A 27,836-nucleotide genomic window follows, 5' to 3' on the forward strand; every position below is an offset into this window, starting at 1 on the left:
CATAAGTCAAAGTATTTTTGTACACTGCTGGCAAAATATAATGTAGAAAACATTATCATTGGTGTCATTTCCTTATGATTGGTATCAATTTATTTTCCTCTTCTCTTTGTAAAATGCCTTTGGATGTTTTTGAAATGTAAAAGTGCATGAAAAGGCACACTGGATGTCATTTTGTACTTTGGTTAGTACATGGTTGCCAAGACCTCTCTTAGCTGAAATGTAGCTTATAATTAGTGTAGTAAAAGATTAAAACTTTATTCCAGGGTAATTCAGTAAACCTACCAAAAAATCTTTCTCCAAATATCCAAAAATGTTCTTTCCATTGCAGAGTAGACATGCCTTTGATATGCTCTTAGATTAGTGAAACTATTTATGGCACTGTTAAATTTGTGCAGTGTTTCACTTGGAACTACTGTTAGCAATGGTAAACAACCTGGGGCTCTCCAGCTGTTGTTGTTCAAATGGCTATTGAAAGATTCTTAACATCTTCAGCCAGCCAGTGACAAGTTAAATATGACAAGGGTATCAATAGAAGAGGCTTTGACTCAGTAGTGTTTGTACAGCCATGTGTTATTTACCACAATATCAGAATAAAGTTATGACTTGCATTTCACTCTCTGTAAAAGCATTATTTCTCAGAATTCTATGTAACTCCAGGTACCCGCAAGGCAGTATTTTCTAATAGTTGTGCTCTGTATCAATACAAATACTAAATTATCACTTGCATGTGTATGTGCAATATTAAAAGAAAGCCAAAAAAGCAACCCCTACTCCAGGCACCTTGAGTTAGTAAATGAGTCCATATATTCCCCATAGGTGTAGAAATAAGCCTTAATGCTAATACATAAAACTAATTTAATGAATTTTCAAATTATTTCAGAACTTGGCACTTCAGTGTCATCTGTGCTATGCGGGTTCTAAAAGTATTCTTTATTTAAAGGTGGATATGCAGTGGGTGCAAGTGCTAGCAGAAGGATGGGCAACACCATTAAATGGCTTTATGAGAGAGAGGGAGTACCTGCAGTGCCTTCATTTTGACTGCTTATTGGATGGTAAGCATACATTCTTCTACCTTCTATCTTTTACATCATTATACATAGTACTTAGTTACATAGGATTAATGGTTGTACATATAGACTCTGGTCTTTTGTCAACCCTAACTGTAGATATTTAGTATGGCAATAGCCTTGGATACTCTACTTGTTCAAGAACTCATCCAGGCCCCTCTTAAAGGAAAAGGACATTATAAGTCACCCCCAAGTGGATTTAATCGCTTACCTTCTACCCCAGGCTGGTGCCCCTGTTAGGAGAGAACCGCATCAGCCCGGGGTAGCTGCAGCGAGCGTCTCCCCTTTAACAAAAAAGTTGGCTTTTTCACTCTACTGTGCATGCGCCAGTCCAGGGATTCTGAAGACAGAAGAAAACAGGGGCAGCAGCCCGAGGTAGAAGGTAAGCAGTTAAAGCTACTAGGGGGTGCCTAACATTTTGGCACCCCCAAGTGACTTAGCCTTTCCTTCTCCTTTTAAAGACAGTAACAGAATCTGCCATTACAACATCACTAGGAAGGGCATTCCCCAACCTCACTGCCCTCACCGTGAAAAATTACCTACGCTGCTTCAAATGGAAACTCTGTTCCTCTAATCTAAAGGGGTGGGCCTCTGGCCTCTACATGTATTATGACTTTCTCTAAAGAAGCTAGTTGTGTTTTGTGGGTGTGCATTCTTGTGCATGAATTTACATTTAAAGGAAATTTATCTATTGAAGGTACCGGCTTTATGGTGACAATTCTAAAATCAAATTAAATGTTAAATTTATTTCACATAAATAATGCCATCTTGTGGTTATCTGGTAAGAGGAAACTGGCTCATCAAAAATGCTCTATAATACTATTTTAAGTCAAAGCAACAGAAATATAAAATCTATAACAAACATCAGCAGGCCCATCAATAATTATGATTTCTGGTAACGATGGTTAGTCAGGGTTTTTTCTTTCTCATATTCTTTACTCTTTGGTGATGACCATTGCATTATTGTTTTTACGCGTCTCAAGAACGGTTATTGTCATCGGTGACATCCAAAATTGGTTCTGCAACTGAAAAAGGATTTTTCATCTGCAGCTTTTTAACTTATCCTCTTCAAAAAATAAAAAATGTCAAACCCCTGACTACATTCAGCTATATAAACTCAATATGTCTTCTTAACCAGAAAAGTTCCCATACTCCAAAATCCTTTTACATCTTGACATGTCATTTAATCTCTCTGTGCCTCAGGCAACATGAATTTGGTTGTGTGAAGCACCTGAACTTTGTGCAGCATGTCAGAATCAAAATTCTAAAAATAATAGGGCGTGCCTGACAACTTCACCTGCCCTTCACCTATTCATCAAGTGTGCAGCAATTGGGTAGTCATGTCCTGATATTTCTATTCATTGTCTCTGTAAAGGGATCTGCTCTTTGTTGAACTTATGACCAGGAAGCAGATGTATCAAAAAGGTAAATGTCAAAACCAAAAATACAAAGCCACATGTTAGATTTCTCTCTGTGAAATTAAGGGTGTTTGCAAGGTTAATATTAAGTATGATTGCATCATAGAAGATTGCAGCTTTTTCCTCTAGTGATGAGGACAATCGAGTGAAAGACAAAAGGTTAGCTTTAATAAGTTTACAAAAATGATGGTCTGATTAAAGTGATGTATTCTACCTTGAATGCTGAAAGTCAAGACAAAAAATATAATTCTTGCATGACATGTTTTGGAGATGAAAGAAAAACAATGGATATTTATACTACAATTTGTTAATTCTAGTATTCTGCTATGCTAGACATGCAGTCTCATGTGAAGAAAATCTATGGTCAGAGTAACTTTATACGTTATAGAACTTAGGTTGCCTGTATGGAAAATTTCTCCATTTCTCATAAAAAACATACACTTAAGTGTTTTAATTGAAAATACCAGCTTTACAAATAATGGTGCTAGAATTTCAGGTTAGTTCAGGATGTTTGGTAATTGTATTTTCATCAGTGTAAACAATGTTTCTGTACTATTTTTTTTTGTAAGGTTAAAAGTGTTAAAGGGGTAGATAAATTTTAGTTAACTTTTATTATGTTATATAATGGCTAATTATTAGCGGCTTTTCAATTGGTCCTCTTTTTCTATTCTCTATAGTTTTTCCATTATTTTGCCTTCTGACTTTTTCCAGCTTTTAAATAGGGGTCACTAACCCCACCAGTCAAAAAAAAGTTATTATTGATTTTATTTTATTACTTGTTTTTCTATTCAGGTCCTCTACTTTTGATATTCCAGTGTCTCATTCAAACCTTTGCCTGGTTGCTAGGCTAATTTAGAGTGCTGAAGTGCTGAAATTCCAAACCGGAGAGCTGAACAAGAAGCTAAATATTTTAAAAACCACAAATAATAATAATAAAAAAATTAAGACAATTGCAGATTGTTTAGAATATCACTCTATGCATCATACTAAAAGTTAATATTAAGGTGAACAACCCCTTTAATTCTACTTACAGTGAATGGATTCCCCAGTGCATCTTAAAAATATTTTTACAGGCTTTCAAAAGGAAACTTAAAGATACATACAGAAACTTGAGGTGGCCACACAGAGGCAGATTTAAGCTGCCGATTCAGGTCCTTCAGACCGATTCGGCAGCTTATCTGCCCATGTATGGGCACAAAATTGGCCCACGACAGGCCTAAAATTGGCCAGATGTTAATTGGGCAGGTTTGACTTTCTCAGGTTGGACTCAATGGGCTCATTAATGCAGTCCTTTTCTCCAACAGGTCTTATGCATGTCGTCGTAACTCCATCATTGAAAGATCTGCTTGTTTGGTGACCTCACCAAACCTGCAGATCTTATAGTGTATGGCCACCTTTAAAGATATAGGGGCATATTTAGCATAGGGTTAAAAGGCAATTGCTAGAGTAGAACTGTAGAAATCTAAAAACCTTTTATGTTTGGACTTTTGCACCACTTATTGACTTCTGCTCAGCCTAAGGGTTTCAATGATACACAAACGTTCCTTCAAAGCACACTATTTCTTTGGGTTTTTGTGCCAGAGATTGGTTTTGTTTCTATCTCCTTGTCCAAGCTACTAAATACTTTGTGTTATTGTATGCCAGGATCAAAATAGCTGACTTGAGTGTTGAGACTGGCCATACACAGGCAGATTTCAGCTGCCGATTTGGGCCCTTTAGACTGACTCTGCAGCTTATGAATCCGTGTATGGGGGCCCCCAACAGGCCCCTCTGACTGATATCTGGCCAAAAATTGTCTAAATGTCGATCGCACTGGCTTGGTTTTTTTTTGTCAGATGGGGGACCACATTGTCTCATTGATGGAGTCCTTGCTCCAACTTTTCCTATTCCCGTCATTGAAATGCAGTTGTTTGGTCCTAGGGCTCTTACCATGTATGGCCACCTTTAGAGAAAGAAAACCTTGTGTTTAGTTAGCCTATGGACATTTTTGTGTGAGCCTTAAAGGTTAGGCCTGTTGTTTGATGTGAAAAGACTCCAGTTAAAACAAAGCTGAACATTCTGTAGCAAAACCTGCTGTCTGGTTCCTTCTCTGCCAGTCGGCCCCAAAGGCAAACGGCATACTCATTCTGTCATCCAAGTATATGGCCCATTCCAGTGCTTGGGCTTCATTTATACTGTTTACTGGGTTATTCAGTATTTCCTCTTTTACTCTCTTTTTCTCTGTGCTTTATTTTCCTGCTCTCTATGTTTCTCTAGAATCAGAACATCAAAGAATAGTATAATGAGCACAGGAGCCATTTCACAGTAAAAATGAACAAAGTCAGATGTTGGATCATGTTGATCTTATCCTGATGCAGTAAAACGCTTGAGACACTTCATCGACTTGCATCTTTCTTTGAAGTGTGACCTGAAAAGCTGCTATTTGTCTTCATAACACTATTTTTAACATTTTAGAATGAGTTGAGCAACAATGGCCAGAAATCTGGCTCCTAAATAGCATTCCTTTAAACTTGTATATTTTCCCTAACTGCCTTCTGCATCAATATACTGTTAATGTTAATACTTTTTGTATATTTGTATGGCACAACAGAAAATGATATGGGGAAAGATTCTTCTTGTCTGACGAGCAGTTAGTAAAGTGACCAGCGAGCAGCCATTAGATGTTTTTTCTTGGTGCATGTTTATCAAAATTCTGTGAAATTGTGTTCAATTGCCACTAATCAATATTTCATTGAATATTTCTGAGAAATCACAAATTGGTTAATCACGACCTTAAAAAACTCAAACTTAGGAAGGAAACCTAAAAATAAGGGAAAATAAGATTTTCTTACTTACTGATTATATACTTACCATTGACTTCCATGGTATCTTAACAGGTTTTAGGTGTTGTAATTTAAGGTATTTTATTTATATTTGTTTAAAACATTCCTGAAAAACATGGGGGGGGGGGTAAAAAGGCAAGGTTTTTTTTTTTTTATAGAGGCTCTGCAACAAAGTAGCTGTGTCTGTTTTTTTTTTTTTTGTTTTTGTTTTTTTTTTTTATAATTAATCCTCCCCTACATGATGTATTAAGGTATATTTCAATAATTGTCTGCGCTATCTCGCTCCAGCTACTGACCAATTTGTTAATCCCTGCATGTGATTTGCATTGGTGATTAATGTTTGAAAAGTGGGTATTAGCAGGGCCTAGGCTAGTGTGTGCCTTCTTGTACCCCAACCACTCAACCCTTCTCACCTGCTTATGGTATGGTTATGGTTTGTTACATAATTGACTTTTCACACTCCATTATATCCATTTTTAACAGACAAACCAGTAAGTTGCAGAGTTGTGGCATGTTCTATGCAGCAGTTATTATTTTCTATACCTTTTCAAAATCTACTTTTAAGGAAAATTTGACAATTATTAGATTAGAGAATATTTTTCTGGAATGTTTGCCTGATTACATGGTTGCAGATACAATTTGTATAATTATAGGAATGCAGCATCTAAGATGGCTTTTATTTTCATGTTCTAGGAGGAGTCATCAACCTGTCTGTGCCAATAGTACTGACAGCTACAAGTGATGATAAACAGCGGCTTGAAGGATGCACAGCATTTGCTTTGGTGTATGAAGGAAATCGAGTTGCCATCCTACGTCATCCTGAGTTTTATGAACACAGAAAAGAGGAGCGTTGTGCTAGGCAGTGGGGAACAACCTGCAAGGACCATCCATATATTAAGGTAAGTGAAAGTCTTTGTAAAATCATTGCCATTTAATTTGTCTGTGCACATTTTAATATACTTAGTAAAGACATGTGTTTTTTAATTTTTTTTTTATTTTTTTTGCTGCAGATGGTGGTGGAAAGTGGGGAATGGCTGGTAGGAGGAGACTTGCAAGTCCTCGATCGGATTTATTGGAATGATGGTCTGGATCAGTACAGGCTCACACCAGCTGAACTTAAGCAAAAGTTTAAAGATATGAATGCTGGTAAATGAAATTTCTATTATCATTATATAAATGTGCTTTGAAAAGAATCAGACTTTTCTTTTCATACATAAGATATATATAATAGCTGTGGAATAAACAGCTGAATATTAATATAGGCTTCAGTCCTGCTCACCCCGCTCCCAGATCCATGGCCCCCTACTTCCCACAGCCCCTTTTGTCACTCCAAACCCTGGCTGCCTAGGGTGCACTGCAGTTGATTAAAATGGAGTCTGTGGCAGATGACCTTTCTGTAATTCCGGAGCTTTATTGATAACAGATTTCCAGATAATGGATTCTATACCTGTATCATTTTTTCTATATTTATACAATTGCTTATATAGGTTTATATATGAGCTGCACAAAAGTGGCTACCTCTGAATGAATGTTTTTTCTTTGAGTAAAATCTTGAAAAAATAAAAACATAGCAGTAATTCCTTGTTTGACAGAAATTAACCTTTCTTCATAAGGAACTTTGTGGACAAGTTTTTCCTCGAGTAAATTCTATTGGTACAACATTGTTTTATAAAGAGAAACATGTTTGTGTTGTGACACAGAAGACCACAGTGAAGTGTTTGTGGTTATAGAAATTGTTACTATGGTTCCAAACAGGAGGTCTAGTTTATGTTTTTACCATTCAGCATTGGCCAAAATCGCTTGTATTTTGTCCCATTAATGCATGCGCTGATAGCCTTTCATGTGTTGTGAAGCAAAGGGGAAAAGATTATATGAACTAAGCTGAAGTCATAAGCTACTTTTAAGAGATGTGTTTAATGTTACTTGTACAACAAGTTATGAGATTTATTATTTAAAAATCCATAATCCAGAAAGATCCACAAGATGGCAGTACTTTTTTCCAAAGTGTCTTGTTTAGATATATGGTTATTTTCTTTTTGATTTGCTTCTGTAAAGCAAAATCATGTACTTCATGTTCTCTAAGCTAAAGTGAATCCATATTGATGGTAATACAATGATATATTTATTTTTGTAATATTTAAATGTTTTAAGTAACCATACTGGAAGATCCCTTAAAGGGGACATGAAAATCTGTATAATGCAAGTTCTTTGCAAATTAAAAATAGAACCCAAAAGGCAATTATTCTAGCTTTTCACTTCCAGATGTCACTACATTCCTTTCATTCCCCCTCTCTCCTCTCTGTCTATAATTGTTTATCATGGGCATGGGCATCTGACCCCTCATTGTGGTGCATACACAAGATTTTGTGATAAGTCTTGATAAGTGTTCACAAAATAGCTTCTTGCTTGCTGTGATTGTGAATTCCAAAACTAAAGGAAACAAGATTTAAAAAATGTACATAGTGTCAGTAAAGTTTATTTTGCCTGAGCCTGACCAATATCAATGTACTGCTGTATTTTAGTTGTTTCCAGAATTGGATAGGTTAGAAATTCTCATCTGCTGATGCACTATGCTGGCTAAATTCATGATGAATTTGCAGATGAGGACCAGCAGCAAGTGAATGATTGAATGGGGTCCATTTTGTGTATAGCGTCTCATATGCTTTGCATCCATTCAGCCCCTGCCGTGTGAAACAGAAAGGTGTATGTAATTGACTATGAAGATTTTAATTCATCCAGGTCATGGTATATCTAGCATAAATAAATTTAAAGCAACTGGACTTGTTAAGTAATCATTGAAGACGTTTCACTACTCATCCGAGCAGCTTCTTGAACTGAAGAAGCTGCTCGGATGAGTAGTGAAACGTCTTCAATGATTACTTAACAAGTCCAGTTGCTTCAAATTTATTTATACTAGATGTATGTAATTGACTTTTTTGTGTGCTTTCTCATGAGAGCTTAAACAAATATGTCCATAAATTGTGTATATGCATATAATGTTATAATTATACATATATATTTATTATATAGTTATTTTCCTCATGTCTGTTAGATATTTGTGTTATAAAATATCAAAGCTTTTCACATGAGTAAGTAAGCTACACCATTTCTGAGTGCATTGCAGTTTGGCATCCATTTACATGACCAAATAATGCTATCCATAATAGGAAAGTGTACTCTTGGGTGAGGATTTGGATATGTTACAGCTATGAAGAGGATTTTCCTGTTCAGGAGCGCCTGGAGCTTTTTGGCTTTTATTTAGAACACATTTGTGATTTGTGGTATACATTCCTGTAAATACAGGTTCATGTCAGTAGTGGTCAGTTCAAGACAGATTTTTGGATTGAAGCACTAAACCTATAAACAGGGGAACAGTATACAGTTAATTCCCTCAGCTGTCTGCATTAGGAACATTTGTGCCTTTGTGTAGGGCAGTAGATGGACACAAATTGTAATGTTTGTCATCAATGGAAAGCATTCCCTCACCCTTCTCAAAAGCCACTATTTAGCAGGTAAAGTTTTTGCCAGTAGTTTTCTAAATTGCTGGCTTCTGGCCCTTGCATCAGTTTAAATCTAGCTTTCTTCTCACATAGATATGTATTCTGTCTTAAGTACTTGTACCTTGTACTTCTGTATTCCATATCTGTATATTAGACCCAAATAATTATGATAACCCCACTTTTTAAGACAAAATGGATTATGTGGGGCAGAGCATATGCATGCAATTTAGCTAAGGAAGCATCTATTTCAGTGACCTGTTTCCTTTGATACAAGTGGTGCAAATATCTTGCTGCTTTCTTGATACTTGTGCCAAATGAGGTGACATTTTAGTTTTATTTTGAAGTCTTCAAAATTTGAAGTTCTAATGACATTTAAACCATGTAAAAGACACTGATACAGTACTGTATGAGAGTTTGGAATCTGTGTTATGTGGCAATCTGGGGCACAATAATTACACAAGAAATATTAAGAATTATTGTTCAAGATGTCCTGTGTTCCCCTTGTTGCTTTATGTTGGAACCTATGCTGGTAATTGGCAAGTGTGTTCTGGGTCCAATTTTCATTTAGGACTGTCAATTTTGCAATGTGTGAATATATCTGTCCATGTACTTTTTCTCATCGTCATTACTTTTGTCTTCCCATAGATGCAGTCTTTGCTTTCCAGTTGCGCAACCCAGTGCACAATGGACATGCCCTGTTAATGCAGGATACACACAAGCAGTTGTTGGATAGGGGTTATCGTCGTCCTGTCCTCCTCCTTCACCCGCTAGGAGGTTGGACTAAGGATGATGATGTACCACTGATGTGGCGTATGAAGCAGCATGCGGCTGTCCTTAAAGAAGGTGTACTTGATCCAGAGACCACTGTTGTGGCCATCTTCCCATCACCAATGATGTATGCAGGTCCTACAGAGGTGGGTGGAATCTCGGAACAAGACTTTTTTGTCTATATGAAACTCTCAGATCTCCGTTTGTGATGAGGTAAAAATATTATGCACAAAATTTGCACTAGGTCAAGTATTCCACAAAAACCATTTGTTCAGATTTTTTTTTTTTTTTTAAAGTAGGTTATTATTGTGACAGCATCTGAAATCCATACTGCATCCTTTATATTATTAAATAAGTATTGAACACGTCAATTTTTTTTTTATTTTAGTAAATATATTTCTAATGGGGCTATTGACATGAAATTTACACCAAATGTTGGTAACAACCCAAGTAATCCACACATTCAAAGAAATCAAAACAAAAAAGTCTTTAAGTTATATGTAATAAAGTGGAATGAGACGGGCAATAAGAACACATGAAGAAAAAGAGGTGCAAAAAGACATGGAAGGCCAAGTAACCTGCTGAAATCTGTCCGTATTTAAAAAGCAATCCTTCCCCCTGTAAGTGCAAATTAATATCATCTGGTTTAGTCCTAATTGATGGCCTATAAAAAGGTTTCCCATTACCAAGGTATCATGCAAGAAGCATCTCGCTGGGTAAAAGCAAAGAGCTCTCTCAAGACCTTTCCAACCTTTTTGTTGCAAAACATACTGATGGCATTGGTTACGGATGTATTTCTAAGGTTCTGAATGTTCCAGTAAGCACTGATGGGGGGCCATAATCCGTAAGTGGAAAGAACATAATTTCACCCGTTTCCCCGGCATGACCAGGTGCTCAAAGAGCCAAGGATCACGTGTGGAGAGCTTCAAAAAGACTGAGTTAGCAGGTACAGTTGTTTCAAAGAAAACAATAAGTAATACACACAACCGAAATGGCTTCTATGCATGCTCACCGTGCAAAACTCCACTGCTGAAGAAAAAAACATGTTGAAGCCCATTTAAAGTTTACTGCACAACATTTAGATACATCAATGAAATTCTAGGTTAATATAGTGTGGTCAGATGAGACCAAAATTGAACTCTTTGGATGTAATTGCACACACCATGTTTGAAAGAGAAATGGCACTGCACATCACCCCAAAATACCATACCAACAGTGAAGTTTGGAGGTGGGAACATCATGGTGTGAGGCTGTTTTTCAGCATATGGTACTGGCATATAACTGTATGGTGCATCAATTATATGACTTCATATAATTGGAGGAAGGATGAATGGAGAAATATACCGGGACATTCTTGATAAGAATCTGCTGCCATCTACCAGGATGCTGAAGATGAAACACGGGAGGACATTTCAGCAAGACAATGATCCCAAACACACAGCCAAGAAAACTCTCAATTGGTTTCAGAGAGAAAATAAAGCTGCTAGAATGGCCCAGTCAATCACCTGACTTGAATCCAATTGAAAATCTATGGAAAGAACTGAAGATCAGAGTTCATAGAAGAGGCCTCCAGAACCTTTAAGATTTGAAGACTGTTTGTGTGGAAAATAGCCCAAAATCACACCGTAATGCGTAATGCATGCAACCAGTTTCTCCGAACAGGAGGATCCATGAAGCTATCATTACCAACAAAGGATTTTCTACTAAGTATTAAATACATTTCAGTAAGCGTGTTCAATACATATTTCCTATGTCATTCCACTTTATCACACACAACTTAAATCAAAACAAATAAGTCCATAAATTCTTTGTATGTGTGGGTTACTTAGGTTTTTACCGACATCTGGTGTAAATTTCATGTCACTAGCCCCATTAGAAATATGTTGAGAAAAATTTTGACGTGTTAAGTACTTATTTTCCTCACTGTACAATTTAAATTGCACTACCGTTACATAATTAAGACATTTCTATGTAGTTCCTTATTATACTTTTGAAAAAATAAGTTCCATTTTACTAGTCCGTAAGGTTTTCCCCATTGATACATTTCCTCGTTAGACAGCAAAACTGTATGGATATAAAGCCTGTGATGGGTGTAGGGGCAACCCTGTGTTCCATTTCCCTTGAGCCTAATTTTTTAATTCCACTGCCTCCAAAAAGTTGTGCTGTTTTTAGGATAAAGCACTCTGAACACCAGCCAGAAAGTGTACTCCTCAGCTGACAAGTCAATAGCAAATTTGTGTTATTGATTTTGGTTGGTGGGCAACTGTGCAGCATGGACAGAGTGAGCATCTGACTTGTTAAAACTCCTTCTGAATGAGGACCTGCCTAGGGAAGAAGAATAGCTAGAATAAAGTTCTGTGTAATGACAAATTTTTGCCTTTATATTAGGTAGTGGACTGAAGCAGTGGTGTGTAAAATTTATATGACATATACTGGGCCTGTGTGTGTAGGTGCAGAATTTTCCAATTATGTTTGGGCAAGAGGTAGTATCCAGAAGTTTCCAAAAATCAGCAGGGTGAGATTTTTGGATTTTTGCTGAATCTGTGGACTTCTGGGTAGAGTTAACATTTAAAAGTGAAGGAAAGTCATTTTGGCATTTTACTGCAAATAGATTCACCACATTGGTGGTGAGCCCTAGAAGCTCCCTCTGTTTGTTTAAGATAGCAGCTGCCATTTTAAGTAGCTTCCTGCTACAGTTCTGGCCATCGGTAGCTCAGATCACACATTCCTAAGGGAGGGGGGAGGGAGTTCTTGGCATTGTGGGAAGGGGGAGCAGGAGAGAGGAGAGAACTTCAGACTCTGGCCCAGGAATGAAGGATTTTTCTGGAAGTCAAATACCAAAGAACATGTTTACAAAAAAAGGACAGGAGAGATCCTGTGTTTCTTTTGATGGACAGTGTTTCTGTGAGTGCTTATGGCAGTATTTACTTAGACCTTTGTGATAAAGCTTACTTCGTTTTTACCTATGGAGCTACGGCTTTTGTTTTCTCCCATTAGCATTATTGCCATGTATATTTATAAACCAGATGCTAGAGCTGGGCGGTATGACCAAAAATTTATATCACGGTATTTTTCAAAATTATATCGGTGTCACGGTATTTGACGGTATTTTTTTTTTCCATGCATGATTAGGTGTTAACCCCATTTCCTAATAAATTAGAGAATAATTACTGCAGTATTGAAAATCGGAGTCAGGCAAGCGAAGGATCGGCAACAGAAAGTCGTAAGGTAAATCAGGCAGGCTTAGTTTCCCAGGCAAGGCCGCAGACAACATAGCACAGGAGGAGGCATTTTATAGCTTTAAATACCCCCCACGCATGCGCAGAACCGGCGCCTCAGCGCGTCATGGACGTGCACGCTTTGACATGTACGTGCGCTTTGACGCACGCGCACCGTCCCGCGGACAACGGGACGCGCGCGAGATCGGGTCGCACGGGTGAGTACCCTGACACCCCGGTATTGCGGTATCTGAAAAATGAATATAGTTTTAAAAAAAAAAAAAACACCGGTATTCGGTATTAAACGGTATATCGCCCAGCCCTACCAGATGCCAAATAAAATGTTGTTTATTTGAATTTTTTTGTAGCTTTCTAGAAGCCAAAAGCTTGGGGCCCCTTTGCTGGATAAGTGTTTGGGCCTTTTTAGGTTTTTTTTTGTTTTTTTTAAAAAAAAAAACCTCATCCCTGTTATGAGGTTGTAACAAATACTGCTCTTCCTCTAGTGTTGTTTGATAACCTTATGGCATATGTAATATGCCATTTTAGCTTTCTTGCACTTTACAATCCATATTCAGAACTGACAGAAAAATAAATCATATATCCAGAAAAGCTTTGTAGCCAGCTAACATGGGGTATTATGTATATATTTTCTGTCCAAGTTTAAAACCATCATGTCTTGAATCTTTTGGTGTGGGGTAGGTGCAATGAAAAACAAACAAAATCCCTCCATGAATGATGATTTTCCAATGACTTAAGACAATATCTTGCCAGTAAAGTATATAGTGCCAGATAATAACAGTGCTATAAAAATACTCATCCTCCTTTTTAATCATTTGCTTTTGGTCACAGAAAAACACATTTTTCTGCAAATATGTAGAACTACATATGTTCTTTTTCAGATCAGTTTATAATCCTGACATTGCACCAATAATTCTGTCTAGGTTACACATGGCTTTATTTTGTACATGTTTTGGACAATCAACATTCATTTTTCACTTTATTTACAGATTTTTGTGTTAAAATACTTTAACATGTCCATGTTTCAGCGTGCTGAACCTTTACTCTTCTCTCTTTAAATATGTGACCTAGCACAAAATGTCTTCTATATTACTGACCTGGTCAAACAAGACCGGCAACCGGATATTACATTTACAACAGTCAAATACTTGATATGTCTAAACTAGGAACTCTAATCAGACCAAAACTTCCAGTACAGTGTATTGCCTAACTTGCATTTAGTTTAACATTCTCTGTTTTTAATCCTCTTAATATTCAATATAAGATCAGCCAATGAAACCTAGACATTAATGCAAAATGCAAAAAGTTTTAGATTTGTGCTACTGAAAACTAATTAGAAGTCAAAGTTTTCTATAGAGGGCAGAGTCCATGTATAAAGTATGATCAGACTCTGTTTCATTGTATTTGCAAAAGGACAGGTTCTTCCAGATGTGTTTTCATGTGTTCATTTAAATATATATTCTTGCACATGTATTAGCCCTGAATTAGTACTGAATACTGTCATGGGAAAACATGTTTTGGTGTTTTTTTGTTTTTTTTCTTTTTTAAAATGCACGAGAGCTTCTCCAGCAGAATCCTGCATTGAAATCTGTTTTTCAAAAAAAACTTAGTCACACTTTACTGCAGCGCTGCAAGTTGGCGTGATATCGATGACCCCCCAGCAGCGATCAGCAGAACAATGGGGAGGTAGCAAGATAGCAGCAGGAAATCTAAGTCTTGGGACTACTTCAGTAGAGAAACAATAGGTTACCTGAAAGCAGTTCTAATGTGTAGCACTGGCTCCTTCTGGACTTGGGCAAAATGCCGATGACTGCCTACACACTAATATAACAGCTAAAGAAAAATACATTTGTTGGTTCAGGAATAACATTTTTGCAATGTGATTTAAAAATAGAAAGTACACCATAAAAATCATCACAGAATCCCTTAAACCCCGTATAAATAGCATAATGCATTTCATGCCTACCCAGCATTTAATCCTAGGTGTTCACATATAAATGGATCACAAGCCACAACAATCGATATTAAATACATCATCAGTTACATCACAAGGTCTCAAAGACTACACAATTTAGCATTTAGTGAGAATGAAATTCAATCAAGGGTCAGAGCATGTAAATTTAAGTAACATTGTATATTGAAATTACAAACCGGATTCCAAAAATTCCAAAAATCCAAAAATTCTGAATCAACATATTTTTCCCTTAAAATGGTACATTTTCTCAGTTTAAACTTTTTGTTCCGTGATTTATGTTCTATTCTGAATAAAATATTAGAAGTTGGCACCTCCACCTCATTGCATTCAGTTTTTATTCACAATTTGTTTAGTGTCCCAACTTTTTTGGAATCCGGGTTGTATATCAGCATAAAATTCTTAAGCAGTTCTTACGTATTGCAGCATTTTAGATCTCTTAGCAAGTCACATTAAAAGTAAAATTCATACTCAAAGGTATACGTGTCTGTTAATAAAAAAAAAAACTTCATGCTTACATAAATGGGATTAAGTGTCTCCTCATCTCATCCCAGTTTTTACTTGTTCTATTGCCTGTACTGAAAAGAATCTCTTATCACTATTGCTACATTATGCAAAATGTCTAGTAACATTACTTTTATGAGAATATTTACTATTACCAATCTGCTTAATATACTCCCTAATCCTATCCTTCAGGGCTCGCATTGTGCACCCAATATATTGTTTTTTCTGTTTCTGACATGTCACTAAGTAAATAACTGTTGTGTTGTTACAATTAATAAATCTGTATTTTAAATATTTTATTTGTAACTGTTGATCGAAACTCCTTTGAGACCTTCAGATGTACACAAGTAACACAGCACCAGCTGCCACATTTATAGCAGCCTTTTATATCCAAGAAATGTTTTTATTCAGTGGTTTGCTTGTATATAAACTTAGTGATAATATATCCACAAGAGTCAGGGCATTGGAAGTATAGCTAAGAGCACAGTCTCAAAGTAGGGACATCGGCATACTGTATGGGTGGAAACTTTTTAACCACCTGTACTTGTTATCTTGTCTGCTATATCTTCTAAATAAGTATGTTTTATTATTCCATTGTTAGTCCTGTTTCTTATATTTTGCCTTTAATAACACTTTCTCTCTGAGTTCTTGCTGCTCTCACAAAGGCATTCTCTATATCAGGGATCCCCAACCTTTTATACCTGTGAGCCACAATCAAATGGAAAAAGTGTTGTTGAGCAACACAAACAAAAATACAAATTTATTGGGGTGCCAATAAGAGCTGTACTTGGCTTTTTGGTAGCCCCTATGTGGACTGGCAGCCAACAGAAAGCTCTTTTTGGAATAACACTCATGAGCCACTGGTTGGGGTTCTCTGCTCTATATCTCTCTCTTTATACCCCCTCTCTCTAAATCGACCCATCATATCATCCACCAAATACCTAGTCATTACTGATGAAAATACATAAGCAATCACGCAGTTTTTTAGGCGCACGAAGGATCTCCCGATAAGGTTTACCATTATGCTAGTAAATGACCGAAATTACACAACAAGATCACAAGTAGCTGATCTTAAGTCTGAGGCCAGGCAAACCTGAATTAGGATTCAGTATTCCAGCCAATTAGTGTGATCAGTGTACTACTACTCATCTTTAAGGCCCCCATACATTGGCCAACATGGTTCTCTATCTGAAAGAAACATACAAATAGTGTAATAGGGGCAATACCCAATAAAACTGCCTTTCCTTTGTTCAGTAATTGAGAGAAATAGCCCAAATGATCATAACAAGTTGTTGCCTCCCCTCTTTAATTCTTCATCAGCAGATACACACTCTATATGAGCTGATATCGTGCATCATCAGATAACATTTTAAGGCCAGATGCCTGAACCTCCTGTTATCTATAGTACATGGATATTGGTTGTGGTTTGGTAGCCTCCATATGCATACCAAAGGTTGTACAAAACTTAATTACATATGATTTTATCTGTATGTGTATGGCTAACTCTACATAAATGTTATCTCATTTTACTAGTGCTGACCATTTAAACCAGTTTTCTGATAAATAAAAAGTTGGATTTTTCTTCTACAAAATCAGTCCAACGAACATCTTTTTATTAGCGTAGCAGTGCAGAGATGTAGCATTTTACAGAAAAAGTGTTTTTTAGCAGCCAAAGACATTTAAGTTGTAGAGATTTCAGTATGTTGCCTGCACCATATTAATGGTTTGGAATAAAATTCTTACATGGCTTATTTTTATGACCCTGATAATATTTTTGGCAATGCTGAATGCGGCAGCATGTTTACTCTTTAAAAATAAATGGTTTCTATTAAGAAGCAACATCAAAGCCAAGGAGCAAAATTTGTGTTGCCCAACTTTAATTTAAAGAATATACACATTAAATTGTAGCAAAGAGAAAGGGGGAGTTTGTTAATGTTGCTTAATATAAATAAACTGATCAGAGAGGCTGTAGGAATATGATCTTATCTTTTTTTTTTTTTTTATTCTATGAACATTACATTAAATCACTGGTCCTAAAAAAAAAAAAAAATAAAAAAAAAAAAGCCTGGACTTAAGTGGGCTGCGGTAACTTAATAAAATTCGTGGTTTGTTTCTTAATAAAAACCCTACCATTTTGATAGAAGATATTGTTTTTACTGTGTTTAAGATGTGTTTCTGTCCACTCAAATAATCCTTAATGGCAATTCACTGTATTCATTTAAGTGCCAAAATTCTTATTGGCACAACAAGTGGGAAAAAATCATAAAGTAAATTGAGCCTTTCTCTCTTTTAGGTTCAGTGGCACTGCAGAGCACGAATGGTGGCAGGTGCTAATTTTTACATAGTGGGCCGAGATCCAGCAGGAATGCCCCATCCTGCAACTGGAAAGGATCTCTATGAACCAACGCATGGTGCCAAAGTGCTTACCATGGCTCCTGGTCTCATCTCTCTTGAGATTGTTCCATTTCGTGTAGCAGCTTATAACAAGAAAAAGAAATGCATGGACTATTTTGACTCTGCTCAGTAAGTATATTACACAATGGTGATTTAAATGTGATTGGCTGTTCTGACAAATCTGTTGCTCAAAATGAAAAGGCTGATGTTTTTTGAGAAAACCTTAGTAAGCATTGTTGCGAGTTGGGTATGCGGAAGGCCATCTCCCATAGACACCATTATAAGTAAATCTAGTTTTTAAAAAAATATTTATAGGTATAATTAATCTTTATTGGGGGCAAAACAATCCTATTAGGGTGACAGGCCCCCTTTAAACCTAAGAAATAATTTTAAATTCTTTTCTATTGTGTGTGTTAAGCAAAATAAACTTCACTTACACTATATAAGTAATATAAAACTTGTTTTGCTCAGTCCTGGAATTCACACAATCACGTCAAATAGGCAGGTGTCATATTGTGGACACTGTTATTAAGGCAAGCTTTGTATCACCCCAAAATCTTGTGTGTGCCAGAATGGGGGACCAGATGCCCAGGCCCATGCACTGCCTACACAATTAGATGGTGAGGAGGGAGGGGGGAAAGTGAGAGCTGAATTGAAAGTTAAAGTACTTGTCTGCCCCACCTCTTTGCCTAGGGCATAGAGGCGGGCAGGCAATATATAGTTGACCTGTCTGGGTGACAGGTCCACTTTAATGAAATCATTTTTTTTAGTAGACTTAAAGGGGTGGTTCACCTTTCAGTTAGGTTTTAGCATGTCATAGAATTGCTATTCTAAGCAACTTTTCAATAGGTCTTCATTTTATATTATTTGCCACCTTCTGACTCTTTCCAACTTTCAAATGGGACTCGCTGACCCCAGCAGCCAAACAGCAATCGCTCTATAAGGCTAAAATTTTATTGTTATTTTTTATGACTGTACCTCCTGATTCTGGTTCTCTCCTATTAATATATCAGTCTCTCATTCAATTCAATGCCTGGTCGCTAAGGTAATCTGGACCCTAGCAATCCGATAACTGCTGAAATTCCAAACTGGAGAGTTGCTGAACAAAAAGTGAAATAATAAAAAATGAAGACCAGTTGCAAAAAAATATTACTCTTTACATCATACTTAAAGTTAACGCAAAGGTGAACAACCCCTTTAAGGTACGGAGACCCAAATTACGGAACAACCCATTATGTGGAAAACCCCATCTCATTATGATTAATGAGATCTTTCCTTTCCTTTTTCAAGGTTTCAACCCTCTTTATTGTGTGTTTGGGTTTTCTTCCAATTATTTTTTTTCTTAGCTCTGTATTAGAAAACTTTAAATGCATATGTATTTTTCAATGGGAGACAATGTTGCTTTATGACAGGGTTCTCTTTCTATAGTATAAGTGTAAAAGCTTTATTTCTACATTGTTTTCATTAATTGGGGGAAAAATAAATAACTCTTAATTTGGCAAAAAAATTCTTTATATATAAACTATAAAAATGAGTGATCTAATGTAAGTGGCTGGTAAAGTAGATTTATAGACATGTCAACACTTATATGATACTTGATTTATTTCTAAGTTCTAAATTAGTATCCAGGTTAATGTACATTTGAGTAGTTATGGCAGCCTAAACCCTTCCATCTTTATCCGTGTAAAACATTTGGAGACATATGCACTCTATAACTTAGCTATAACTTAGCTCTGTTAGTTGCTAAAAGTTGCTGAAATGGTTCACAGAGGTTTGTTGTTAATAAAAGGCAGTAGGTAATTACTCAGTGTAGCTTACCAGTCCATTGGCTATGGCTCTTTTATGTCAGCAGCAAGCGGTTTAAAGCAAGTTGCACAGGGACATTACAACACCTGTATTGGCAACATGCAATAGGTTTAAAGAGCACATCCAAATATCTTCACCATTTCTCTTTAAATTGCTAAAGGGATACTAACCAGTTTAGCCCACTAGCCCTGCCATTCAGATATGCAGCTGCATTGTAAATTATATGTAGTTACCAAGTCCCAAAGAAAGCACAACATGTTAGTGTGTTGGCATTTCTGAACTAGTGCTCTGTATAACAAATCTGCTGTCACAAGATTAAAGTTCATCCCACACATTTTCCATGTGGGCTTTTGTTCTTCCATAGAAATCACTGCAGTATTGCCAAATTTGTGTTCAATACAAACACATTGTTCTGTGAAATTAAAGTAGATGTTGTGGAACATTTTTCCTGTCTTTAGAGATTTGTATCTTTGCAAAAATGCACATCAGATTGTTTTTACATCATTGAAAGAGACCATACTTGTATGTAAATTCAAAGCAGTGTGCACTTCTAATACAGTTTAGTAGCATGTTTATTTTGCTGTTTTTATATCTGTCATGTAAAGATGTTCAATAAAGTGAGCAAATACATGGTATATTTTCATAATGATGGACATGAGAATGAAAAAGACACTGTGGCACCTTACCAATAAGTGGACCTGCTCAAATTGATGGTCTGCTGGGGGCCTGGGCAGAGATTAGCACAGATACAGGAGTTCTTATCAGGCAGCTTTCTGATACTGGTATGGGATCTGTTGTCCGGAAAACAGTTATATAGAAAGTTCCGAATTGCGGAAAGGCCATCTCCTATTGACTTCATTTTAATCAATTAATTGTTTAAAGGATTTTTTTTTTAGTACACTTAAGGTACAAAGATCTAAATTACGGAAAACCCCTTGTCCCATTTATTCTGGATAACAGGTCCCATACCTGTATAAATATAGTGATTTTGATTCCAATTTTAGGAAAGTCAACAAATGGCTCTTACTACAAATACTTGACAATCTGTCCTCCCCACTGAGATGTTTGTGCCAGTTGTGTGTGTAGATATGTAGCTTGTATCACAGAGGGCTGGCATAGGAAAGCATGGAAGACTAGAGATGTGCCTTTAAAGTAGAGCTGGGTGTGTATGCCAGGTATGAAGGGTGTATTTATATAGATAAGGCTAATGCCACACGGGCGTATTCTTGGCAAGCCGAAAAATGCTTGCTGAGAGTATGCCCCACTACTGTCAATTCGGCCTATCTTGTGCCTGCACCCAAATGAAAGCAATACGCTCGGGTGCAGGCACATGTAGCCGTTATCCACTGAAAATATGAAGTCCCGAGTTTTTTGGCGGATATTGGCTACATGTGTACAAAGCAGGCCGAATTGACAGTAGCGGGGCATATTCTCAGCAAGCATTTTTCAGCTTGCCAAGAATACACCCGTGTGGCATTAGCCTTATCTATATAAATACACCCTTCACACCTGGCATACACATTTGGGGTTAATCAGAGGCACTTTAAATTATGGCAGGTGTATGTTGACTCCTATTTAACATGATTTTGAATGTGATTGCTTAATTCTGAACACAGCTACATCCCCAGTTAGAAGAGGGTGTGCACACTTATGCAACCACATTTAAGTTTTTTTGGTTTTCTTCCCTCCACCTAAAATATTTCAGTTTGTTTTTCAATTGTGTGGTACAGTTTATAGGTCACATTAAAGGTGGAAAAAGTTCTGAAATAATTTATCTTTGTCTCATTTTTATACAGCACGGGAACCTGACATTTCCCCAGGGGTGTGTAGACTTTTTATATCCACTGTAACTGTTAGACAACTCTTTGCCCCCGTTCAGCTTGCTACAATTACTTTGTGATTGTGGATTTCTGCAGGCCTGGCGACTTGGGGATAATTTTCCCTAAACAGATGGTTTCTGCAATTAGAAGCATTCTTGCACAGTGGAGCCTCTACCTCTTTACTGTCATGCCAATCTGCTGGGCTTGGGAGGGACAAATCTCTATTTCAACAGAGCCTCAAGCCACCATCATTGAGTCCTGTCAGTGATCTAGCAGAGACACAATACTCTCATACATACTGTCCAAAGTAACATATTTCTTTATAATTCTAAAAAAAAAAACCACTGCTTATACAGTTTATAAGCTGACTGCTTATACAGTTTAACAACTACCATCTAACCTCCGAATCCTGACTCCCCAATGTATATTGTTTCAGTGAGGGAAAACACTTTGTACTGGCACTTGAATAATAGTGATTTAACACTGTTATGCTAGTATCTCTTTAAGCAATATCACTGAATTTAAAACAAATGCCTAAAGCTCTTGGGGCAGCACATTTAGGGTTTTAATGTTTACTTTTAGGGCCCCCCAGTTATCACCAGTGTACAGCTTTTTTTTTTTTTTTTTTTTATTTAGGCTGACTTAAAAGAGAGGTAGTTTTACTTTAAATCATAATGCTGTAAACAAGACAATAAACCCATCTTGTGCAGTGTAACTGATGTTAGAAGAGACATTTCAGAAATGTAGTGTGGTGACAGATATATTATAACGAGGGATGAGGTAAGAACAAAACTGGTCTGTCTCTTATTTTCTTTAATCTGAAAAAGCCTTTCCAGAGACATGCAGCCAAAAAGTCTTTCATGTGGTAGAGTGTATTTCCAGTTTGTGTGGTTAGACCACCATTACTGAGGTTTGGAGAGAAATCCATGTCACTCCCATTGCTTTCCAAGTTCTAAGATTTTTTTTCTGGAATTCCTAGCGCCCACGTTAAACAGGTGCCTGCCTATGTGTCAACTACCAGGCTCCGGAATGGATTAAGTGCTCTTCACTTCTTGACATATTTGTTGTCATTCTGCAGGGACATAGGATTCATTTTTGTTGGCCACAATGTCTGCACAAAGCTAAACTGATTGTGCCAACCAGTGATTTATCAGTCTGATTGCTGTTCTTCATTCCAGTTTTGCTTTTGTGTGCCTTATTGAGTCATGTTTTGTTACTGAAGGCATAAGGTCAACATTATTAATAAACTGTTTAAAAGATATATAGATATATAAATAGATGTAAAGATAGAGATAGAAATGTGAGTATATGTTGGAATTTTTTTTATTCTCAATTTTACAGTGTAGTACAGGTATAGGACCCCTTATCCAGAATGCTTGGGACCAAGGGTATTCTGAATAAGGGGTCTTTCAATAATTTGGATCTTCATACCTTAAGTCTACTAAGAAATCAATAAAACATTAATTAAACCCAATAGGATTATATTACATCCAGTAAGGATTAATTACCGTATATACTCGAGTATAAGCCGATCCGAATATAAGCCGAGGTACCTAATTTTACCTAAGAAAACTGGAAAAAACTTATTGACTCGAGTATAAGCCTAATGTGGGAAATGCAGCAGCTACTGCTAAGTTTTAACAAGCAAAATAAATACCAATAAAATTGCATTAATTGAGGCATCAGTGGGGTATAAGTTTTTCAATATTTATTTCAAAGAAAAACAGTAAACTAGCTCGGTAAGCGGAGAAGAGGGTCAACAAAAACAATAAGAGTACTACCCCACGCTCATTGCACATTGGCAAACTGGCAGCAGGAGATGTAAGGGGAAATAAGTATTGCTAGTGGGAGTCTAGGCCAGGGCACTGGAGGGTCTGGTTGCGGGGGGCCTAATTTGCACACAAAGGACAGAGGGTGCTAGTCTAGAGGGACCCATGGCACCCGACTCGAGTATAAGCCGAGGGTGACTTTTTCAGCACATTTTGGGTGCTGAAAAACTAGGCTTATACTCGAGTATATACAGTATATCTTGGTTAGGATCAATACAAAGCACTGTTTTACTTTTACAGAGAAAAAGGAAATCAGTTTTAAAAAATCTGAATTATTTGATTAAAATGGAGTCTAATGGGAGACAGGGTTTCCATAATTCGGACCTTTCTGGATATCAGGTTTCCGGATAACTGATCCCATACCTGTAATAACAGAATAACTGGGAGTTCACTCATAAGCACAGCTTGCAATCTTCTATGTTTCCTTTACTTTCCTTAAGGAAAGTTTAAGTTTTTGCTTTAAAACGAGGTATTTTATTATACAGACAAGAACCATTTAAAACTTAAATGGCCCACCCCTTTTTGCTTTTTTATATTTACATATACAAACTTCATTTACCTCATATTTTTCTCTTTGCTGCAATGCCATTTTCATTCTCTACTTTAGCTTGCCTGGTAGCTTTATTTGCTTCCTTGTACCTGAGGAAAGTCTCAGCTGTCCCCGCTAACTTGAATGCCTTAAATGCATGTTTTCTTACCAACCTCAGTTCTAAACCTTTTTATGAAACCAGAATGGTTTTGCTTTGCTATAGGCATATTTATTAAGCAACATTTTAAGGATATTCCAGTTTCCTTTTGTGTTTAATCCTGTAAAAAGCCTTTCCCAGTTAAAACATTGCAGAGATTTTCTTATACTGGCAAAGTCTGCACGTCTAAAATAGTGTTTTAGTTACTCCCTTTATCTCAAAGGAGACCAAGTGTTATTATTTCCAGGTACAAAAGAGAATTCTTCATAGTAGGTTCCTGAACTACTTAAAATAAAATAAAAAAAGTTGTCTTTTAGCATATTTACAAACCTGCTAGCTTTTTCTGACTTCCATTATTCCAGTGAATATCGGGTTAATTGAAGTCATCCAAAATAATTTGATCCAGTTGAAAATCCTCTTCTTTTGTAAAAGTCACTGTGTTTTATTCTCCTCAGTTGGACCTTGTCTGAAAGTTTCAAACAAAATCATTTTGATAATCTCCTGTCCCAGTGCTTTATTATATATCGTTTCTACACAGTCAAGTACTTTCAGACCCAAACCAAGCCTTTTCAGTCCCAACTTAACCTGGCTCCCAAGTTTTTAAAAACCTTGGCAGTTTCCAGAGTAATGATACCCTTTCAGATTTCAGTTGAGTGCTGATTTGTTTACAATGGAAGTTCCGTTCCTCTAATCTAAAGGGGTGGCCTCTGGTGTGTTGATAGCAGAGAGTCATATCATTGGCAGAAACTACAGTGTATGTTTTGAACAAAAAAATGTACTGGGTGCCTCAACAAGAGGCTAGGAGCCTGACATTTATTATCAGCAGACTAATACACTTTCTCTATTTACTTACACTGTCAGGCTGTTTCCAGGGACACTTCTTTTCCAAATTAAATGGAATTTAAGCAAATTGTAAATGCAGTGCACCATACACTGTGAATCTGCAGACCAATACTGCCAGTCCATTTACATTTGTAGTAATAAGCACATCCTGCTTTGTTATGCTTTTCCTCATTTCCTTCTTTTTTCATAACCACCGTTTTTTATTTTCTTATTGCAGTCCTGAAGACTTTGACTTCATATCTGGGACAAGAATGCGCAGATTGGCTCGCGAAGGGCAGAATCCTCCAGATGGCTTTATGGCTCCATCAGCCTGGACAGTGCTAAAGGAATACTACCAGTCCTTAGAAAAGGCATAGTACTTTTATTTGGCAGCTTCAAAATAGGTCAACATTCTCTTTATTCCTAGGACCAGCTTAAGGTCTTTAATCTTTGCTTGCTTTTTAGATGAATTTTAACTATGATCGCTATTTAAATACTGTAGTTCTAATCATATTTATTGCTAACCCCACTTTCTTTATGCTTTGTCCTTTGACAAAACTATGGGTCGCTGGCGATTCTTTATGGTCACATGTGGCAGTATTGATCATTCCATCAGTTATTTGTTTTAATATCAGTGGCACCTTTTTACATCAGCACATACTGTTAAAAGTATTCCAGTCTTTTTGGATATGATGTCTACGCATATCTGAAAATAACATTACCAATGTATTTATTCTGTTAAGGATCTGGTCTCTCTGGGACCAAATGTGGCCTAAAACTTTACAAAAGTTAAAATTTTGGATTTTTAAAGAGTCTCATGGCAGCCTGACTTGAATTCAATTGTACCACTTATATTTCATTGGTATTCATTTACATGAATTCCATTTTATTGGTGTTTCTGTGCCTGTAAAGTTGGGTAGTTACTTTCTGATGCCTCTTCTTTGTTTTTTTGGAGTACAGAACATTAATTATGTCAATATGGTGATTGGTTTCATATTCTGTATGGTTACAAAAATAATTTCCACCCATTTATAATTTTTTATATGTATAGAAATCATTAAGTCTTTAGTAGATCTAATTGGCACAATCATTTTAAAAATTTGATTTAGCGGAAATACATTTTATATAAGTAGAAAGTACAAGTATAAGATACCTTTTTATTATAAAATATAAGGCTATTAGGAGCCACAAAGGCTTTCTACATCATATAAAAGTACAAGGCTTCAGATTAAGATTTTTACACAGTATATCAGAACGCACTTCAGCATTAAATGGCCTAATATTTTAAAGAAGGATGTCCATTATATTTTATAATACACAAGTTTCAGTGGGTCGTGAAAAGTAAGGTAATGTTAAACAACTTTTATAACCACTGACATCACTAATCATTGTTAAGATATTTATTACAGGATCTTGATGGCTCTTGTGTATTATATAGAGAGAGAAATATATATTATACAAAAAAAGTACTACTCACTGCAGGACTCATCCACAAAACACCACATATTGATACAAATCAATTGAATATAGTCCTTATTTCTTTTAATAAATTGATCCCTTTGAGTCCCTTAATTGAGTTCTCCTCCTTGGCCTATAAGTATATATATTACAATGGACACAACCATGCAAGCAAAAGTTGGACCCTAAAAGTAACCCTATAGTTACTCTTTCTCTCCTTTTTTTTTTTTCTTACATTTTAAAATACCTCTCTCTTGTCGTTTTATCTTAATATTACTTTTATGCTTTGTTAGACCTGTGGCCTTGTCCCTTTGCTATGTAATAAAATGTCTCTGCTTCTTCTGTTTCCACAATAAATGTTTATATGATGTCTTTTATATGTGATGGTGTTATTTCTACCCACATTTCTTTGTTTTTATTACTATTTTAATGTGATGAATTTATTACTAACCATATATTTGACATAAAAGTCAAAAGCTTTTAAGACAACCGGTACGGGCTGTGCCTTCTTTGCACTTAGTATGAAGGAATGTGTGTGTGTTTATACATATTTTGAGATGTCACACTTGGCAACATTTGAGAAACAAGTAAAAGCAAAAAAATAAAAAATGTACTAAAAGTTGTACTCCCTCATATAGGCACAGAAAAGTTTTGAGACTGGAATGTCTTGAAGACTTGAATAAATGACTTGAATATATTCTATTACTAGGGTTATAACAGGTGACACAAGTGGTGATTTTGGTCACTAACCTAAACAGTCACACCAACAATACATGCCAAATAGTCAACATTATGAATCATATTTAGTAGCCCAGAGGCACCTGTTCAGATACACCCAGGCACTTAAGCAGGCTTTGACCTACTAGTGGCACTTTCCATTGTAGTTGGTGGGATGTGATCAAATAACATTTCAGGTATTTTGTTACAGAAAACTTTTAATAGGCCACGTTACTGCAGTCGGTATGCACCGATGAATATTAAAGCCAGAGTATCGGTGGTGAGGATTATAGGAAATAGTCAGTGGTACTTAAAATGGCAGTCTTGTATGGGACACTGCAACAGACCTGGGGAAAAAAATTGTCCTCTGTATGCAGTTAATCAGAGATATTGTTGGGAATCCATCCAAGTACTCATTAAAGCAACGTGTCCGTTCCTTAAATGCACTTATATCATTTGGCATTCATGCTAAGGAAACAATTTTGAAGATTTTCATGACCCCAAAACATCTGTTTTATTTGTATCGGGGTCACAAGTTACACCTACAGTTAACTACTGAGGATTTATTAGAGTGCACCTGCAGCCAAATGACGTGAAAGAAAAAAAAATCAGCTGATGTTCTCTCAAGCTGTGCTAACTATAAATGGTGTCAAAAATTGTATTTTATTAGTATGCCATTTAAAATTCTTTGTCATAATCGAACTGTAGAGAGAGAGATTAAGGGTCATTTATGAACGCATGTGTACTCACACTAAATTGGGTGGAAATGTTGCACTTGCTGTTTGTACTTCTGCATAGTTGCACTAGGCACTGTTGTATCCCTCCTACCTTTTCTACTGAATCTCGTTAAAGTGTTCCTATTGATACTGGGGAGCCCTGGAGCTGTCTGCCACCCTAATTTGAGGCTTTCTTTAGCCTGTTGCACGGAGACACCAAGTAGCGGAATGGATGCAATTCTCACTCTGAAAATGTCCGTCACATCTGGTTTGTGAACACTCAATTCTGGGAAAAAAACAT

The 27,836-nt window shown here is 36.6% G+C and overlaps 1 protein-coding gene across 4 annotated transcripts in view; it reads left to right on the plus strand.

Moving 5' to 3' along the window:
* Positions 1-26,479, plus strand: part of papss1 (3'-phosphoadenosine 5'-phosphosulfate synthase 1) — a 42,393-nt gene extending 15,914 nt beyond the window's left edge. For 2 of the 4 annotated variants that reach the window (XM_031897989.1, XM_031897987.1), the window contains exons 7-12: positions 941-1,052; positions 6,001-6,206; positions 6,318-6,453; positions 9,453-9,721; positions 17,581-17,810; positions 24,883-25,338. In XM_031897989.1, coding sequence (XP_031753849.1) covers positions 941-1,052; positions 6,001-6,206; positions 6,318-6,453; positions 9,453-9,721; positions 17,581-17,810; positions 24,883-25,021 — 1,092 coding nt within the window. In that variant the 3' untranslated portion in view covers positions 25,022-25,338. Of the gene's footprint in view, positions 1-940; positions 1,053-6,000; positions 6,207-6,317; positions 6,454-9,452; positions 9,789-17,580; positions 17,811-24,882 lie in introns of those variants that run through there. The other 2 variants (NM_001006742.1, XM_012959851.3) reach the window with 2 other exon arrangements.
* The last annotated feature ends 1,357 nt before the right edge of the window (positions 26,480-27,836 follow it).

The sequence above is a fragment of the Xenopus tropicalis genome, chromosome 1, assembly GCF_000004195.4.
Source record: "Xenopus tropicalis strain Nigerian chromosome 1, UCB_Xtro_10.0, whole genome shotgun sequence".
Taxonomy (NCBI): domain Eukaryota; kingdom Metazoa; phylum Chordata; class Amphibia; order Anura; family Pipidae; genus Xenopus; species Xenopus tropicalis.